An 18,930-nucleotide genomic window follows, 5' to 3' on the forward strand; every position below is an offset into this window, starting at 1 on the left:
ATTTTTTTGGTTGTAAATATTTAAATAAATAAAAACGATCAGATAATATCTACAGTATATAAAAAAACCTACCTCAAATGAAATAATTATAAACAAAAATTCTATCAACTATCCTTGATCTCAAAAAATTACTATTTTTAAAAATATGATAAATAGAGCAATAAAATACACAAATGATAACAAGGAACTGCATAACAAAATAAACAGTATAAAGAATATTGCTATAAAAAATGGGTATGATACCTCATTGATAGATAATATATATAAAAAATATAATTCAAAATACTTAATACAAACATCACTACATTAAAACCCATAAATGAAAACAAATGTAAGAAAAATATTTGTATAAATTACTCCTATGCTAAAAAAAATATAGAAAAATTAATTAATGCATATAATGATAAAAAATAAATATGATTTTTCTGGTATTTATAAAATAAAATGCAATAATTGTGAAAAAATATATATTTGAAAAATAGGATTTTAAAGATAGATTTAATGAACATTTTAGATTGTTTAAAAATAAAAAAATAGGGTTTTCAAATGTAGCTGATCATTTAATAACAAATAAACATAATATAACTAGTTTGGAAAATAATTTATAAATAATTGAAAAAGTAAATATTGAACACGAAAATAATAATAAAAAATTTTATATATACAAATACAAATGTGAATTTAGCCTCATGTATCTGCAGACAGAATTTGTTGGGGCATTCTTAACAAATTGTTTAAGTTGGTAATACGTTTGACAAGATTTTAATAAAATTAAATAATTGATTACAGTACTATATTAAAATTAAATAAAAAACCAAAAGAAATTTTAAATAATTTTGGTAAATTTTAGTAAAAAAATTTTTAACTTTAATTGTAGTTTTAGTAATGTTTTTAAATTTTAAAACTTTTTTGACTGAACAAATGTATGTCCTGTAAATGTTTAAAATTTCTTATAATTGCTCAATACCAAAGTAACCAAGTGTAAAGATGTTGAATAGTAGTTATATGTGTAAATGTAAATGAAGATAAATCAGAAAACATTACTAAGGATGGGCTTATGCCTGAAAGCGCTCTACTGTAAAGGAAATAAAGGTAAGATGGTTTTTTTAATTCTATAATTGGCGGATTGGCTGAAATACAATATATATCGTTAAAAAAAAAATATATATATTTTTAAAGTCAGTTTTAAGACTCATATTCCTCTGTACTATTATACAAATATAAATAAATAACTTGATCCACCAAGTACAGCCAAAATTAATTTAGGTAGGATGACACTTACCTTATATCATTATATACAACACACAAGAGTACTTTCACGGTTTTCTTGCATCTTCAGTTGATCCAATATTTTAATTGTTCATGTAAAATTACATATAAATACACAACATTAACAAAATAAAATCTTAATAAATACAATAAAACAAAATAGAATTAAAATTAAAAAGTTTTCTCCTTTTAAATTTAAGATTTAAAATCAAAATTAAAAGTTAAAATTAAAAATTCCATACATAAAAATATGTCGTCAAATAATAAAAATATTAATTGACAGTTAAGATGATAAATATGTTAAAAAAGAATAAATATGTGTGTGTGGTTTCTATTGAAATATGTGTTCAGACATTAGACAGTAATATATTGGCTAGCCAAACTACACACACATATTTATTCTTTTTTAACAAATTTATCATTTTAACTTTTAATTAATATTTTTATTATTTGATAACAGACTTTTACGTGTGGAATTTTTAACTTTTAATTTTTATTTTAAATCTTAAATTTAAAAGGAAAAAACATTTTAATTTTAATTCCATTTTGATATGAATTGAATTTAAAGTTTATATCCAAAGTTTTAACAAATTTTGTTTTATTGTATTTATCAAGATTTTATTTTGTTAATGTTGTGTATTTATAATATATAATTTTATGTGAACAATTCAAAAATTGGATTAACTGAAGATGCGAGAAAATTGTGAAAGTACTCTTGTGTGTATATAATGACTGATATAAGGTAAGAACATATATAGTTCAGCATCTTGTCCTCTTAAGAGTAGGCCTCTTCTAATGTAACACCAATCTCAGCGATGTTTGTACTGTTGGAAGCATTTTTCAGTCATCTTAAAATAATCAATGGATGAAGCTGTTACTTGATGAAAATTCATAATAACAAAAGAAAATAAACAAATACATTATCCGAGTTATCTTTGTGCATTTTACCTCTTTTGGTTTTTGTATTTACCTTTTTCGTTGTATGTACTTTTAACTTTAGTATTCTGTTTATAACACCTGAGGAAAGTAACATGTACCAAAAAAACTGTTGTGTTTTTTAAAAATAGTTTTGTGTAAATCAAATAACGTATTTGTTTATTTTCTTTTGTTAAAGTCAATTTTTGTGAGCACCGTAAGTCCTCTTGTCACATTTCTTTTGGTCTCTTCCCTGTCTTCAAAAACTCTTTCCTTTAAGCGGAATTTTATGCTTAGGAAAGAGCCATAAAATCAGGATCAGTATTAGCACATTCAGGCATGTCTTGTGCAATTTGCAGTAAGTTTTCCTTTTTTTCATGAGCGAGAGGTTTTGGGACAAATATTGCTGCTACACAACACAACCTGAGATCTTTTGTTAAAGTCGATTCCACTCAAATGAAATTCTTACTTCACTTTCAAGCTCTTTATTATTATCTGTTGATCATTCACCACCATCTGTCAAACTTGCTTGATTTTTTTTCAGGATTTTTGCTGGTAGAAGTTCCACCAGGATGTCACAAATATTATGGTAGTGTGTACCAACAGAGAAATCTTGAATGCATGAATGATTGCAGGACTAGACAATTAAGTCAGATAATTTGTTTTTATCTTATATTTCTTGTTAGATTTTTGTGGTGTGGTAAAGTATTACGCTGTTAACTCTTACAGACTATTTAACATATAATTAATAAAATATTTCTTTTATTAAATATCATTATTCTCATAATTTTACAGCTGGAATACAGCTATCGCATACTACAGTTTAAAAATTTTTTAATCTCGTAACAGAATCAAATTTAGTTGCCAAAACTGTAGCTTTAATTAAAATAAGTAATTATGGTGCTATTGGCAAGATGGTCATTTGTGTTCTCTACCTGATGAATTGTGATGGTTCCAAAACATATGATTATCTCATGGCTAAAAATAATTTTAACAAGTTAGAAAAATAAGTGTATGATATAAAAAACATTATTGTCAGTTAAACTGATGGCATATGCAGAGTACTCTTATTGTGTAGAATGTTTTGTAACAAATGATAAAAAGATATATCCATAACAGTGAATGGTTCCCTCAAGTCACAGTTAAATAAATAACACTGGGTGAAGATTCAATCTGGCTATTACCATTAAAAAAGTATGTAATTAAGCAATTTATGACTAAAAAATTAAATACACGAAAATGCATTGTTATATAAATGTAACAGATTGGAAATGAATTGTTGCAAGCTTTGATTTTTATGATACAAGCTATACACAAGAGAAAAAATTGATAAATGCATGTACCTTTTAGCTAACATCTGTTTCTTTGCTTTTGGCTGCTTCAGGGAACCAGAATCTTCATCAGTAGATTCAGTATTAAGTTTATCTGTTTCCACTCTTCTAAATACCTGTTTATTATTAGGTGGCCCAGAGGGCAGGAATTTTGCTGGAGAACTTGGAATACTCATCTATTTAAAAAAAATAAACAAATAATAAAAATTAATAAATATAAATTTGTGATTATCATTTAACAATAATATAAAATTCTTATGTGACTTCACTTTATTTAGACAATGAAAAATGTTATTTTTGAATACATTTCTTCAAACTTACCCTAACATCATAAAATTGGTTAATTATATTGTAATTAAAACTTTAACTAAAAATAAGTATTTAAAATTTATCCTTTTTATTATTTTAGGGATATTTTTTATCCTTTTTTTATTTTTTATTTTTTAGGGATACAGAGTAGCTGGACCGAAGGTGCAACCATATCGGAGAGGTATCTGTTGAGAGCCAGACTAAGGAATGATTCCTGAAAGAGGGCAGCAGCTCTTTCAGTAGTTGTTAGGGGCGTAAGTCACAGTGACTTTAACGGCCATATCAACATCACTCAGTCCTCTGAGTACTGCGCAGCTGAAAGCAATGGAAAACTACAGCTGTTTTTTTTTCCAAGAAAATGTGGCTCTGCATTTTCAAAAGCAATAATGGAGGCGCCTTCCTTGGTAAAATATTCCGGAGGTAAAATAGTCCCCCGTTCGGATCTCCGGGTGGGGACTACTAAGGAAGGGGTCACCAGAAAAGTAAAAAATAACATTCTACGAGTCGGAGCGTGGAATGTTAGAAGCTTAAAAAAGGTTGGTAGGCTAGAAAATTTAAAAAGGGAAATGGATAGGGTAAACGTGGATATAGTAGGAATTAGTGAGGTTCGATGGGAAGAGGAAGGCGACTTTTGGTCGGGTGACTTTAGAGTAATTAACTCAGCGTCAAATAATGAATTGATGAAGCAATTAAACACGTAAAAGGAAATGAAAATTTAATAATAGTTGAGATTGGAATGCAAGCATTGGAAAAGGCAAGGAAGGAAATATAGTGGGTGAATACGGGCTGGGCAAAAGGAATGAAAGAGGGGACCGACTTATAGAGTTTTGCACGAAGTATAATTTAGTAATTGCCAACACCCAATTTAAAAATCATAATAGAAGAATATACATTTGGAAAAAGCCAGGCGATACTGCAAGGTATCAGATAGATTATATCATGGTTAAGCAAAGATTTAGAAATAAACTCGTGGACAGCAAAACTTACCCTGGAGCAGACATTGATAGCGACCATTCAGGTTTAAAAACCTGAAGAAAAGGTGTCAGATGAATCGGTGGAATTTAGAGAAGCTTGAGGAAGAGGAGGTAAAGAAGATTTTTGAGGAGGACATCGCAAGAGGTCTGAGTAAAACAGATAAGATAGAAAATGTAGAAGAAGAATGGGAGAATGTTAAAAAGGAAATTCTTAAATCAGCAGAAGCAAACTTAGGCGGAATAAAGAGAACTGGTAGAAAACCTTGGGTTTCAGACGATATATTGCAGCTGATGGATGAACGTAGAAAATATAAGAATGCTAGTGATGAAGAAAGTAAAAGGAACTATCGGCAATTAAGAAATGCTATAAACAGGAAGTGCAAACTGGCGAAAGAAGAGTGGATTAAAGAAAAGTGTTCAGAAGTGGAAAGAGAAATGAACATTGGTAAAATAGACGGAGCATACAGGAAAGTTAAGGAAAATTTTGGGGAACATAAATTAAAATCTAATAATGTGTTAAACAAAGATGGTACACCTATATATAATACGAAAGGTAAAGTCGATAGATGGGTGGAATATATTGAAGAGTTATACGGAGGAAATGAATTAGAAATTGGTTTTATAGAGGAAGAAGAGGAAGTTGAGGAGGATGAAATGGGAGAAACAATACTGAGATCTGAATTTAAGAGAGCATTAAAAGATTTAAATGGCAGAAAGGCTCCTGGAATAGACGGAATACCTGTAGAATTACTGCGCAGTGCAGGGGAGGAGGCGATTGATAGATTATACAAACTGGTGTGTAATATTTATGAAAAAGGGGAATTTCCGTCAGACTTCAAAAAAAGTGTTATAGTAATGATACCAAAGAAATCAGGGGCAGATAAATGTGAAGAATACAGAACAATTAGTTTAACTAGTCATGCATCAAAAATCTTAACTAGAATTCTATACAGAAGAATTGAGAGGAGAGTGGAGGAAGTGTTAGGAGAAGACCAATTTGGTTTCAGGAAAAGTATAGGGACAAGGGAAGCAATTTTAGGCCTCAGATTAATAGTAGAAGGAAGATTAAAGAAAAACAAACCAACATACTTGGCGTTTATAGACCTAGAAAAGGCATTCGATAACGTAGACTGGAATAAAATGTTCAGCATTTTAAAAAAATTAGGGTTCAAATACAGAGATAGAAGAACAATTGCTAACATGTACAGGAACCAAACAGCAACAGTAGCAATTGAAGAACATAAGAAAGAAGCCATAATAAGAAAGGGAGTCCGACAAGGATGTTCCCTATCTCCGTTACTTTTTAATCTTTACATGGAACTAGCAGTTAATGATGTTAAAGAACAATTTAGATTCGGAGTAACAGTACAAGGTGAAAAGATAAAGATGCTACGATTTGCTGATGATATAGTAATTCTAGCCGAGAATAAAAAGGATTTAGAAGAAACAATGAACGGCATAGATGAAGTCCTACGCAAGAACTATCGCATGAAAATAAACAAGAACAAAACAAAAGTAATGAAATGTAGTAGAAATAACAAAGATGGACCACTGAATGTGAAAATAGGAGGAGAAAAGATTATGGAAGTAGAAGAATTTTGTTATTTGGGAAGTAGAATTACTAAAGAGGGACGAAGCAGGAGCGATATAAAATGCCGAATAGCACAAGCTAAACGAGCCTTCAGTAAGAAATATAAGTTGTTTACATCAAAAATTAATTTAAATGTCAGGAAAAGATTTTTGAAAGTGTATGTTTGGAGTGTCGCTTTATATGGAAGTGAAACTTGGACAATCGGAGTATCTGAGAAGAAAAGGTTAGAAGCTTTTGAAATGTGGTGCTATAGGAGAATGTTAAAAATCAGATGGGTGGATAAAGTGACAAATGAGGAGGTATTGCGGCAAATAGATGAAGAAAGAAGCATTTGGAAAAATATAGTTAAAAGAAGAGACAGACTTATAGGCCACATACTAAGGCATCCTGGAATAGTCGCTTTAATTTTGGAAGGACAGGTAGAAGGGAAAAATTGTGTAGGCAGGCCACGTTTGGAATATGTAAAACAAATTGTTAGGGATGTAGGATGTAGAGGGTATACTGAAATGAAACGACTAGCACTAGATAGGGAATCTTGGAGAGCTGCATCAAACCAGTCAAATGACTGAAGACAAAAAAAAAAAGAAATCCTTTTTATTACATAGTTGTTTTACAATCTTTTGGAAGGTGTTTAAACTTCAACATCTTATGTAAAGGCTTAAATTCCATTTTGTGTCTTGAGGTACTTAATAAGAAAGGAAAAAGATAATAAAAAAATGTTTTGTAAGGAACAAAACAAATATTCTGATAACCAGATAATTATGAGAAGCACTGATCATATCTTAAACAATATTATAATCAAATAATATAATAAAAAGTTGGAATATGGTTGTGAAACTATCCAGCTGTATTTAACCCCTCCTCCATCTTGTCTGATTTTCATAAAATTTAATGCCCACATATAAAAGTAACCATACTAAGTTTCATGATTATTTATATATTTAATTATTTAGGATATATTAAGCAAAATAGACGCCAACATGCAACACAAATATCTTTCCACATTGAAGTTCAAAATTATTTTTTTTCTGTAGTTTTGGGCTAGAGACCGCATAATTTTGAGCAGTAAAAAGAAAGGCCTAAACTGTGACCCTTATACTGTTTTCCTTATGAAAAGAAAGGCCTAAACTGTGACCCTTATACTGTTTTCCTTACTGTAATAGATGGGAAAGCAACATTTCCATCTGAACAAAAGTATCAGGTCCCCATATAAAATAAAAATTTATTCAAATGTAAAAACTGAATGGGAATTATTTTTATCCACAGTTCATTTCTTTGTATTATTATTGAATAAATGGTCAAAATACATCTGCTCTTCAGAGGTGGGAACAAATGATGTTAATGTTTTAAGTTAAGATGTATTAAAAAAACTGCTAAGAAATTAATCAAGCTTAAGAGATGTTCCCTTTCCAATTTTCATAAAAATTTAACAGCATCATCAATGCTCCTGTTTAGTAGTCACTATGATGATCTGATAAGCCAAATTATAAACCTTCACCTGTTCTGGAGATAAAAAGCAAAACAGACACAAAAAAACAGATATATATATATATATATATATATATATATATATATATATATATATAAATTAATTTATATTTAATAGATCAACCCTAAGTACAGAACAATTCAAATAGGATGACTTACCTTGTTTCATTACATAACAGAAGTTCTTTTGTGTGAATTTGATTCACATCATCAGCTGCATAATTATATAAATATATATTACAAAACCATCAAACACTTGCAATCCATAACAAAACTGCCCAATCACTTATAATTTTATGTTAAAAATATTTTTAAACTAATGAAATTTAACTTATCACTTAAATCTTAACTTAACTATATCATTTTTTAAATAAGTTAAATTTAATTAGTTTAAAAATATTTTTAACATAAAATTGAATGGGTGGTATTTTGTCATGGATTGCAAGTTTTTGATTGTTTTGTAATATATACACACACACACACATATATATAGTCACCGAATGGCTTTGACAGCATGTGGCAATTAATAACCTTGTAGTAGCCCTGAGGAGGGCTGTTGTCATTGTCGATCGGCTTTGACGGCTCATTGTAACTAATAACCTTGTGGTAGCCCTGAAAAGAGCCATTTTTGTCATTAGCTCTGAGAAGAGCTGTTGGGTTCGAAAGCTGGTCTCTAGCGAAGTCGGGGAGTTGCGGCTTGTCCATTAAAATCAGACTGGGCTTCCCCTCAGTGGCAGTTGGGTTCCCACTACAGTGTGGCAGTGGTGGCCTCCAGAGCTGGAGCAGGAAGGTAGTTTCCATGTTTAGCAGATCCCTCAGTGGGCTGGCCAACCCTGCTGCTCTGGTGGGGATGTTGGCATCCACTGGGAGGTCCCACGATGAGGTGGTCAGAGAACTTCTTCTGTCTTCTTCCATCTTCTTCTTGGTCTTCTACAGGTGGTGGTCAACAATGAATTAATTATTCACTCTCATGCATGCTCTTTTATTGGAGTCTGAGAGTGGTGGGGTTGCAGCACCAATTTAGTGGGAGAACTGCGTGGCGCGAGTGACGCTTGTACCAGTGCGTACGTATACTGTGCTCCTGCTCACATCTGAGCTGATACTGATGTTGTCCGCCGATATTAAATTAGACATATATGTGGTAACAATATACATAATGTACGCAGCTGATGATGCGAATCAAATTTGCAAAAGTGCTTCTGTTATGTAATGAAATAAGGTAAGTCATCCTATTTCAATTGTTCTGTACTTAGGGTTGATATATTAAATATAAATTAATTTGTATTGGTATAGAGTATGGTTATTAAAAGAATTACTTTTAAATATATATATATATATATATATATATATATATATATATATATATATATATATTACCTTACTGAAATTAATCTTTTTAGATGATTCACATTATTCCTCTGTACTGTTAAATTAGAGATTAGTACAGAATATTGAAATAAGACATATCTTACCTTAATTTCAATCATGACTGAGAAGCAGGATCCCATGAGAGTACTTTCATGAAAAAGTAAGATACGTCTTATCTCAATATTATATACTAGGTGGTTTATTAATTGAATTTATTTATACACACACACACACACACACACACACAATCTGCTCAATTTAATCAAACTTTTTGAATTGAACAGCTGCAGGGAATTGAATCAATGTATGGTTGGTACAACTAGTAAAACAAAACCTAACATATCACATACTATTATGAACTTTTTTAAGTTTTTGAGTTTATATGTTGTGATTGTTTAAGTAAATCATTGTATAATTTTGCCATTTTTACAATGAGCAATTTTTGTGAACTATGTATTAAAATGAGATTTTTGCAAATCTCAGAACATTTATGAAAACATGAAAATTTTAATGAAGCTTACAGTGATGATTGCATAAGACACACTCAGTGCTACGAGGTATTCAAAGTTATGGCTGCTTTACCAAGACTGTGTACCTCACATTTAACGTTGCTAGTCTGCGAGTTTAGTTAAAAAATGGAAAAACTGTTCTTACATATATTCTCCTGACCTGGCCCAAGCAGATTTATTTTTGTTTCCACAACACAAATCAATGTTAAAAGGCCCAATGAAGGTGAAGAAAAAGTAAGACACAATAATCAATCGATTAAGTTTATAAATTAAGAAAGGAACTACTTTCAGGGTGACAAGGACTAATAAGCTGTTGAATAAATTTACATAGCAAAAGTCTGGTTATTTTATTAACAGATCTAAAACTATATACAGAAATGGATGCTATGCTTATTCTGCCAAAAAAAAAAAAAAAATTGCGACCCACTACAATACTGCCTATAGTACTCTATATATTATAGTAAGAAGCCAAATAAAATGAAGTTTTATTGTAAGTTCGAGAAATATTGTTCATTACAGATGCATACCAAATTAAAAAAAAAAACAACTGATGAACAGGCAATCAATCAAAAAGCTGACCAACAGATGCAATCAATATATTTAGTTCAGGTAGAGTAGTAATAATGTATGTGAGTTGAGATTACAGATTTAAAGTTATTTTACAAAGATATTTAAGAAATACTCACAGTATGTTCCTCTTTTATCCCAAAAAATTCTTCTGCATTTTCCCTAGAAATATCTTCTACCTTAATATCTTCTTCTACAGTAGATGACCTCCTAGAACGGCCACCAGCATTCACATTAACAGATGCTCTTGGTCGGACAACACTGTCATCAAATGATACATCTTTTAACTTCATCAAAAAATGCTGTCTTTTTAAAACTGTGCTTACCTGGGGGAAAAAAGACAATATTAAAAGTAAATGATTTTATTTTAAAATAAAATAGCTATCTATTGAGTCTGAGAAATAAATTTTTTTAAATTGTATCAACTGGTATGATTAATTTCTAGTAATAAAAGTAAACAGTGAGTAGTTTAACTAAACTGAACTTTTTTTAAGTGCAAAGATCTATGGAAATTGGTTTATCAAATGCAGTTTCAGCCTTTATCTTACCTCACAACTTTCAATTCCCAGGATGCAAGTCCTAATGAAATGAGCTATGTGTTGCAGAACCATAACGGTATAAAGAAATCCAATAGACTGCTGCGTAAAATGTTACTATGAACCAGTGCTCAGAAATACTGTGCTAGTTTTTTAATCTGAACTTCAAGTTATAACTCAGCTCATAAATGTTGAAATCACTCACCAAGAGGACGAGTTTATCAGTAAGTAATGAGTGTTAGTCTTATAAGCTGTCCAGGTAGACAGGTGTGATGCTAACTACACCTTGTATTTATCAATAGTAAAAATTATCGATATAGATTAGTTTTATAAAGCTTTTATTTTTTATTATTATTCTCCAAGCATGAGTTTAATGAACACAGGGAGTCCATACTAGACTTAACATCCTACCTAACCATCCCCTGACCGTGACAGGGATGCCAGTATATAAAATCTTTTTTTTGTATATATATATATATATATATATATATATATATATACACACACACACACACCAAATTTACAGTCTCTAAATGAATAAACCTGCCCACATACTGTCATTAAATAGAACATTTTTATAGCATACAATGCCAATATGAAAAACGTTTAATGTTACAAGTTGGTTATCTTCAATATATATATATATATATATATATATATATATATATAATTCACATTCATTAAAACTTTTAGTTTGTTTATATTGACAAAAAAAAAACAATTTTTTTTGCTGGTGTGTCTAATGCCAAGATATTTTTTACGTATGTTTGTATGTATGTCATACATGTTGAACGCGTAGTTATTAACATGGAACTGAAGAGGAAAGCCAATAGGATAACAAACACAGCACAGTAAAGCACTAATTAAAAAGAATAAAAAACAAAATAAAATGATATTTTAGGTATTTAATAAAAGAGAACCTTACCCAAGTCTCTACTTCATCATTGGGAGTTAAAACTGTAACCGATTCTGGTTTTCCTTCATGCATTTTTGCAAGATGTCTGTTGATACAATATCTAGTGATATCACTCTTTCTGCAGTAACCGCAGACCCACCTATAAAAATTTATAGTTATCACAATTACTGAAATAAATCATTTTTATGGAAATGACATTTAAACAGAAATCTAAAGAGCAAAATGAATAAGAAAATTTTAATGAAAAAGACAAAAATCCTTCTCAATTTTCTGTTACAGGATAGTACTCTGCCAAACATGCATTGATTCTTACCATATTATTCACTATCAGTTGTATATTACAATCATTACTTTAAATATCTTTCATCATTCTGAGGCCATCTAATATTTGATATCTATCATTAGATATCTAATATAATAAACATAGTAGATATCTATCATTAGATATTTAATACACAAATATAGTATATTAACGTGCATTTCATAATGATAGATGAAGAGTGTACTATAATAAGGACAACAGTAAAAGCAGAAGGAAAAGAATAAGAGGCCTCTGACATGTGATGTTGAAAATTAGGTGGCTAAGTAAAATTCAAAATGAAGAGGTCTGAAGCTAAACAGGAGTGAACAGAAATTTACAGCAGAATCTTTCTAAGACATCAACTATAAATTAAGACTTCCATTTCTAGAAATTTGGTATAAAGATATGGGCAAAACTGTAATGAAAGACAAAGACTGAAATATAAAAACAAAGCACATAACTAAGGAAATCGGATGTAATAAAAAATGTTGAGGTTATAAAATAACACCAAACAAAAAAAAAAAGTTGATTTCCACTGAAAACTATTTTTCACCTTATTAATCTTTTTTAATAAAAAGATTTTTTATTCTTTTATAAATCATAGAATAACATTTAAAACATTTTCTTTAGCACTTCTATAATAACCTATGGGACTTAACAGTACTGCTTACAGAAAGAGCTCTAACATTTCCTACTTCACATCATTTATTTATATACATTTTATTGCTTTGAGAGAAAAAAATCCAACAAATATAAACATGAAAGCTGCTCCACTCTTCTTCAAATTCATTGCTAATATTTTAAATAATAACAAATTTCATGTACTTTATATTCATAATTAAAAACACATTATTTTACTAATTTGTTGAAATTTTCTCTTAAAAATTCAATTACTGAAGAAATTTATTTCTGCAATTTAGTAAAATTTGGAATTATATGAAAATAATAAAAAAAGAAGTGTTTACAAATATTTGTTTAAAGAAATCATTAACAGGCAGAGACACTTGGCAAAATTTTTAAATGATAAATTCAGCAAGGAGAAACTAAAATACACAAAAGTACAAAAATGACATTTTATTAAATACTAAATCAGATGATGGATGTATAAGTAATGATTATTATGAGAGTTCATTGGAAAGCAATATCACAGAGACAGCAATATTTTTTTCTCTTAGAATGAATTCTAGCAGAACTTTACAGAAACAAAAAAAAGGCTTTCATTAAATTTCTAGTTATGACTAGAATTATAATCTCTTTTTTTAAGAGATGTGTATCATTTCTTTTTCTGACATTATAACTGATCTGATCACACAAAAAGCTGCTTTTCATTGGAATAGTTATCTGGCATGAAAGAGAAGGTGCTGGCTGGGGGTGCATAGCATATAGCTCAGCTCCTGACAAAGTCAGACAAAACAATAAGTTATTAAATGAACTTAAAACAATACGAAAGCTGTAAAATACACTACTTACAACTTATACTCCAATTCTCTATAAAGATGGTTCTGCATATCAGCCTTATTCTTTGTTTTGTATTTATTACATCTTGGACAAACATAATAACCTCCAGCAGCTGGATAACCAAAAGGTCCAAACTTCCCTTCCTCTTCCAACATTTCATTACCCAGAAAGTCTTTATTTTGCCTTGGTTTCCATGCTTGATCATCCAATAATATACCTCGAATGTGTCTCACTCTTTTCTTATCTTTACGCCACAATGGAGCAGCATTTCCTTTAATGTTTGGACTACCACCAATATTTGTTTCAACATTATCATAATTTACAGGAGTTGAATCTTCCTACAAACAAAGAACATCCTTAAAATTTGTTAAGGATAATGGTTTTAATAAATTGGTGTTTTTAAAATAAATAGTAGTCACTGACAAAAAATTTTAACAAGAAATTCTTTTTTATTCTTTATTCTGTAAAGGATTTTGATCCCTTTTATGGGAAAAATGAGGTTAAAGTATATAAAAAAAATTAAATACAAAAATTACCTTAAATATCTGCTTTATTTTAACAGATCAATATGATTTTATTTTATTAACTCTTGATAAAAAACTGCTTCACTAACCTCTAGTTCCATTAAAAATAAAAATAAAGATCTATTGCAGACCGAGCTCTTGAATTGTATATACCCCAAGGCCTCTAATACCCTTGGGTTATATAGACCCTACGTAATAAAACTGAGATTTATGTCGCTGACTTGTCCCAACTGCACCAAGATGTGAAAACTCAGAACAAATGAGAATTTTTTATCTGTACTTTTTTTAACATAAGGTCACATTATAAAATTATATTAAACTGCATAAATGTAAAAAATATTTATTTACGCAGCCTAATAACAATAGTTAACTTTAAAACAATGTTCTAAATATAAATCAGGTTTATCTGGACAATAAGAGCAGGTCATTGCACCTATAATGAGACAAGAATATAGTGTAATCTATTCCCATTGTTTTTTAGTTTGGAAAATAAAAAGCTTCTTAGCCTGTATAACAAATATGGGTCTAAAAAAACCATATAAGTATACCTGGACATTCTAGTATGACACACAATCCCACGGTTCAGGAAAGTGTTTTCTTTCATCATTTTAGTTTGATTATGAAATTTTTTCATTTAGTAAATAGTGTAACATTTTCACTGCCTGTACATCTGGATTATATGTAGATCAGATGATTAACCTTTTGTCTGTTAGAAATCATGGCAACAACATTTTTCAGCAGCACTGTATACTCAATGAAAAGATTAGTATTGATGTAACCTGGGTAGAAGGAAATGGAAAACTTAATTGCTCACTATATACCAAATTAGCACCCACTTAATGGGGCACCAAGTTTTGAATGCTGTGTGACTCTTGTTACTAATTATATTTGGGACCTTTTGTTTGTACAAGCGGTCAGAAATCAAGAAATACAGTATTATGAATCATGGACTGAGATACCATATAGTAGCAAAACTATTACTTAAATAAAGGATACTTTAGATAGAAATTTACTGTACCGAAAAATTCTATTATAGGCCTGAGTCTGTGCCTGCAGGTGTGTACCGCGAAAAGAAATGATAAAAAGGTCCAGGGTTAATTCTGTAAAATAACTGAGAATACTGAAGTGACCTTCAACGTGGGTATGGGGACTGTAACAAAACCTTATTTTTATCCATCAATACAACAAACTCATGGGTGGTATCTTACATTGGATGTGTTTCGACATGCCTATTTCATCAATGAAAGAACACTGCATTACTGGAAGAAAGTTGGATGAAAGGAAGAACAGTATTTAATTTCTATATTTCACACAAGGAACACAATCAAGAGCCAAAAAACATAAAATCCAGATACTACTACAGTGCTTATATTATTGAGGAATCATTTATGAATTGGCTGCAGACAAAAATATATTCCTACTAATCCTAGAGAAGGTACAGGCATGTGCAAACTTTCTGTAAAGAAATAATCTACATTTTCTTATGAAGGTAATAAAAAGAAGATAAAGGTCTACCGCAGGTGTAACAAGGGCCTTCGTGAAGAGCACTTTTCTAAGCACAAATAATGACCAAATTTAACAAAAACTTTAATATCTCAGTAAATAATAACAATTTTTTAGTTAATATTTATTTCATATATAAAAAAATAAATTAGAATTTTTAAAAACTTATTTTAAAAATCCAATAAAATTTAAGTGATTTCTTTGGAAACTCCAACATTTCCATGGTAAGTAAATAAAGAAAAAATGTATAAGTAATTTTTTATCAGTTTTAAAAAGGTTTGTGTTTTAATGAATGTCCATCTGAGGCATTTAGCAAACCCCAGTCAAAAGTAAAATGCTCAAAGATTAAGAAATTCAGGTTTAGTCATTTGGTAAAATTAGTCTTAAGAATGTTTAGGAGATAAAAATCATAAAAGATAATTTAAATCATATCAAGAACATCCTCCTCTATGAATCATGAGACCTTGCCTTTGGTGAGGGGGTTTGAGTGCTCAAGTAGCTCAGTAGCTGGACCGAAGGTGCAACCATATCGGAGAGGTATCTGTTGAGAGCCAGACTAAGGAATGATTCCTGAAAGAGGGCAGCAGCTCTTTCAGTAGTTGTTAGGGGCGTGAGTCACAATGACTTAAACGGCCATATCAACATCACTCAGTCCTCTGAGTACTGCGCAGCTGAAAGCAATGGAAAACTACAGCTGTTTTTTTTTTCCAAGAAAATGTGGCTCTCTGCATTTTCAAAAGCAATAATGGAGGCGCCTTCCTTGGTAAAATATTCCGGAGGTAAAATAGTCCCCCGTTCGGATCTCCGGGTGGGGACTACTAAGGAAGGGGTCACCAGAAAAGTAAAAAATAACATTCTACGAGTCGGAGCGTGGAATGTTAGAAACTTAAAAAAGGTTGGTAGGCTAGAGAATTTAAAAAGGGAAATGGATAGAGTAAACGTGGATATAGTAGGAATTAGTGAGGTTCGGTGGGAAGAGGAAGGCGACTTTTGGTCGGGTGACTTTAGAGTAATTAACTCAGCGTCAAATAATGGGCAGGCAGGAGTAGGTTTCGTGATGAACAAGAAAATAGGGAGGAGAGTGGAGTATTTCAAGACGCATAGCGATAGAGTCATTGTAATAAGGATAAATTCAAAACCTAAACCGACAACGATTGTTAACGTCTATATGCCTACAAGCGCCCATGATGATGATGAGATAGAATGTGTATACGAAGAGATTGATGAAGCAATTAAACACGTAAAAGGAGATGAAAATTTAATAATAGTTGGAGATTGGAATGCAAGCATTGGAAAAGGCAAGGAAGGAAATATAGTGGGTGAATACGGGCTGGGCAAAAGGAATGAAAGAGGGGACCGACTTATAGAGTTTTGCACGAAGTATAATTTAGTAATTGCCAACACCCAATTTAAAAATCATAATAGAAGAATATACACTTGGAAAAAGCCAGGCGATACTGCAAGGTATCAGATAGATTATGTCATGGTTAAGCAAAGATTTAGAAATCAACTCGTGGACTGCAAAACTTACCCTGGAGCAGACATTGATAGCGACCATAATTTGGTGATAATGAAATGCAGATTGGGGTTTAAAAACCTGAAGAAAAGGTGTCAGATGAATCGGTGGAATTTAGAGAAGCTTGAGGAAGAGGAGGTAAAGAAGATTTTTGAGGAGGACATCGCAAGAGGTCTGAGTAAAAAAGATAAGGTAGAAAATGTAGAAGAAGAATGGGAGAATGTTAAAAAGGAAATTCTTAAATCAGCAGAAGCAAACTTAGGCGGAATAAAGAGAACTGGTAGAAAACCTTGGGTTTCAGACGATATATTGCAGCTGATGGATGAACGTAGAAAATATAAGAATGCTAGTGATGAAGAAAGTAAAAGGAACTATCGGCAATTAAGAAATGCTATAAACAGGAAGTGCAAACTGGCGAAAGAAGAGTGGATTAAAGAAAAGTGTTCAGAAGTGGAAAGAGAAATGAACATTGGTAAAATAGACGGAGCATACAGGAAAGTTAAGGAAAATTTTGGGGTACATAAATTAAAATCTAATAATGTGTTAAACAAAGATGGTACACCTATATATAATACGAAAGGTAAAGTCGATAGATGGGTGGAATATATTGAAGAGTTATACGGAGGAAATGAATTAGAAAATGGTTTTATAGAGGAAGAAGAGGAAGTTGAGGAGGATGAAATGGGAGAAACAATACTGAGATCTGAATTTAAGAGAGCATTAAAAGGTTTAAATGGCAGAAAGGCTCCTGGAATAGACGGAATACCTGTAGAATTACTGCGCAGTGCAGGGGAGGAGGCGATTGATAGATTATACAAACTGGTGTGTAATATTTATGAAAAAGGGGAATTTCCGTCAGACTTCAAAAAAAGTGTTATAGTAATGATACCAAAGAAATCAGGGGCAGATAAATGTGAAGAATACAGAACAATTAGTTTAACTAGTCATGCATCAAAAATCTTAACTAGAATTCTATACAGAAGAATTGAGAGGAGAGTGGAGGAAGTGTTAGGAGAAGACCAATTTGGTTTCAGGAAAAGTATAGGGACAAGGGAAGCAATTTTAGGCCTCAGATTAATAGTAGAAGGAAGATTAAAGAAAAACAAACCAACATACTTGGCGTTTATAGACCTAGAAAAGGCATTCGATAACGTAGACTGGAATAAAATGTTCAGCATTTTAAAAAAATTAGGGTTCAAATACAGAGATAGAAGAACAATTGCTAACATGTACAGGAACCAAACAGCAACAGTAGCAATTGAAGAACATAAGAAAGAAGCCATAATAAGAAAGGGAGTCCGACAAGGATGTTCCCTATCTCCGTTACTTTTTAATCTTTACATGGAACTAGCAGTTAATGATGTTAAAGAACAATTTAGATTCGGAGTAACAGTACAAGGTGAAAAGATAAAGATGCTACGATTTGCTGATGATATAGTAATTCTAGCCGAGAATAAAAAGGATTTAGAAGAAACAATGAACGGCATAGATGAAGTCCTACGCAAGAACTATCGCATGAAAATAAACAAGAACAAAACAAAAGTAATGAAATGTAGTAGAAATAACAAAGATGGACCACTGAATGTGAAAATAGGAGGAGAAAAGATTATGGAAGTAGAAGAATTTTGTTATTTGGGAAGTAGAATTACTAAAGAGGGACGAAGCAGGAGCGATATAAAATGCCGAATAGCACAAGCTAAACGAGCCTTCAGTAAGAAATATAAGTTGTTTACATCAAAAATTAATTTAAATGTCAGGAAAAGATTTTTGAAAGTGTATGTTTGGAGTGTCGCTTTATATGGAAGTGAAACTTGGACAATCGGAGTATCTGAGAAGAAAAGGTTAGAAGCTTTTG

At 31.1% G+C, this 18,930-nt stretch overlaps 1 protein-coding gene across 3 annotated transcripts in view; it reads right to left on the minus strand.

The window, feature by feature from the left end:
- LOC142323088 (uncharacterized) overlaps positions 1 to 18,930 on the minus strand; it is a 162,982-nt gene that overhangs the window by 3,456 nt on the left and 140,596 nt on the right. For all 3 annotated transcript variants that reach the window (XM_075362262.1, XM_075362261.1, XM_075362260.1), the window contains exons 21-24: positions 13,545 to 13,870; positions 11,778 to 11,912; positions 10,441 to 10,642; positions 3,528 to 3,691 (exon numbers count right to left, since the gene is read on the minus strand). In XM_075362262.1, the coding sequence (XP_075218377.1) occupies positions 3,528 to 3,691; positions 10,441 to 10,642; positions 11,778 to 11,912; positions 13,545 to 13,870 (827 nt within the window). The remainder of the gene's footprint in view (positions 1 to 3,527; positions 3,692 to 10,440; positions 10,643 to 11,777; positions 11,913 to 13,544; positions 13,871 to 18,930) is intronic.

This window comes from Lycorma delicatula, chromosome 4 (genome assembly GCF_047948215.1).
Source record: "Lycorma delicatula isolate Av1 chromosome 4, ASM4794821v1, whole genome shotgun sequence".
In the NCBI taxonomy this organism is placed as follows: Eukaryota; Metazoa; Arthropoda; class Insecta; order Hemiptera; family Fulgoridae; genus Lycorma; species Lycorma delicatula.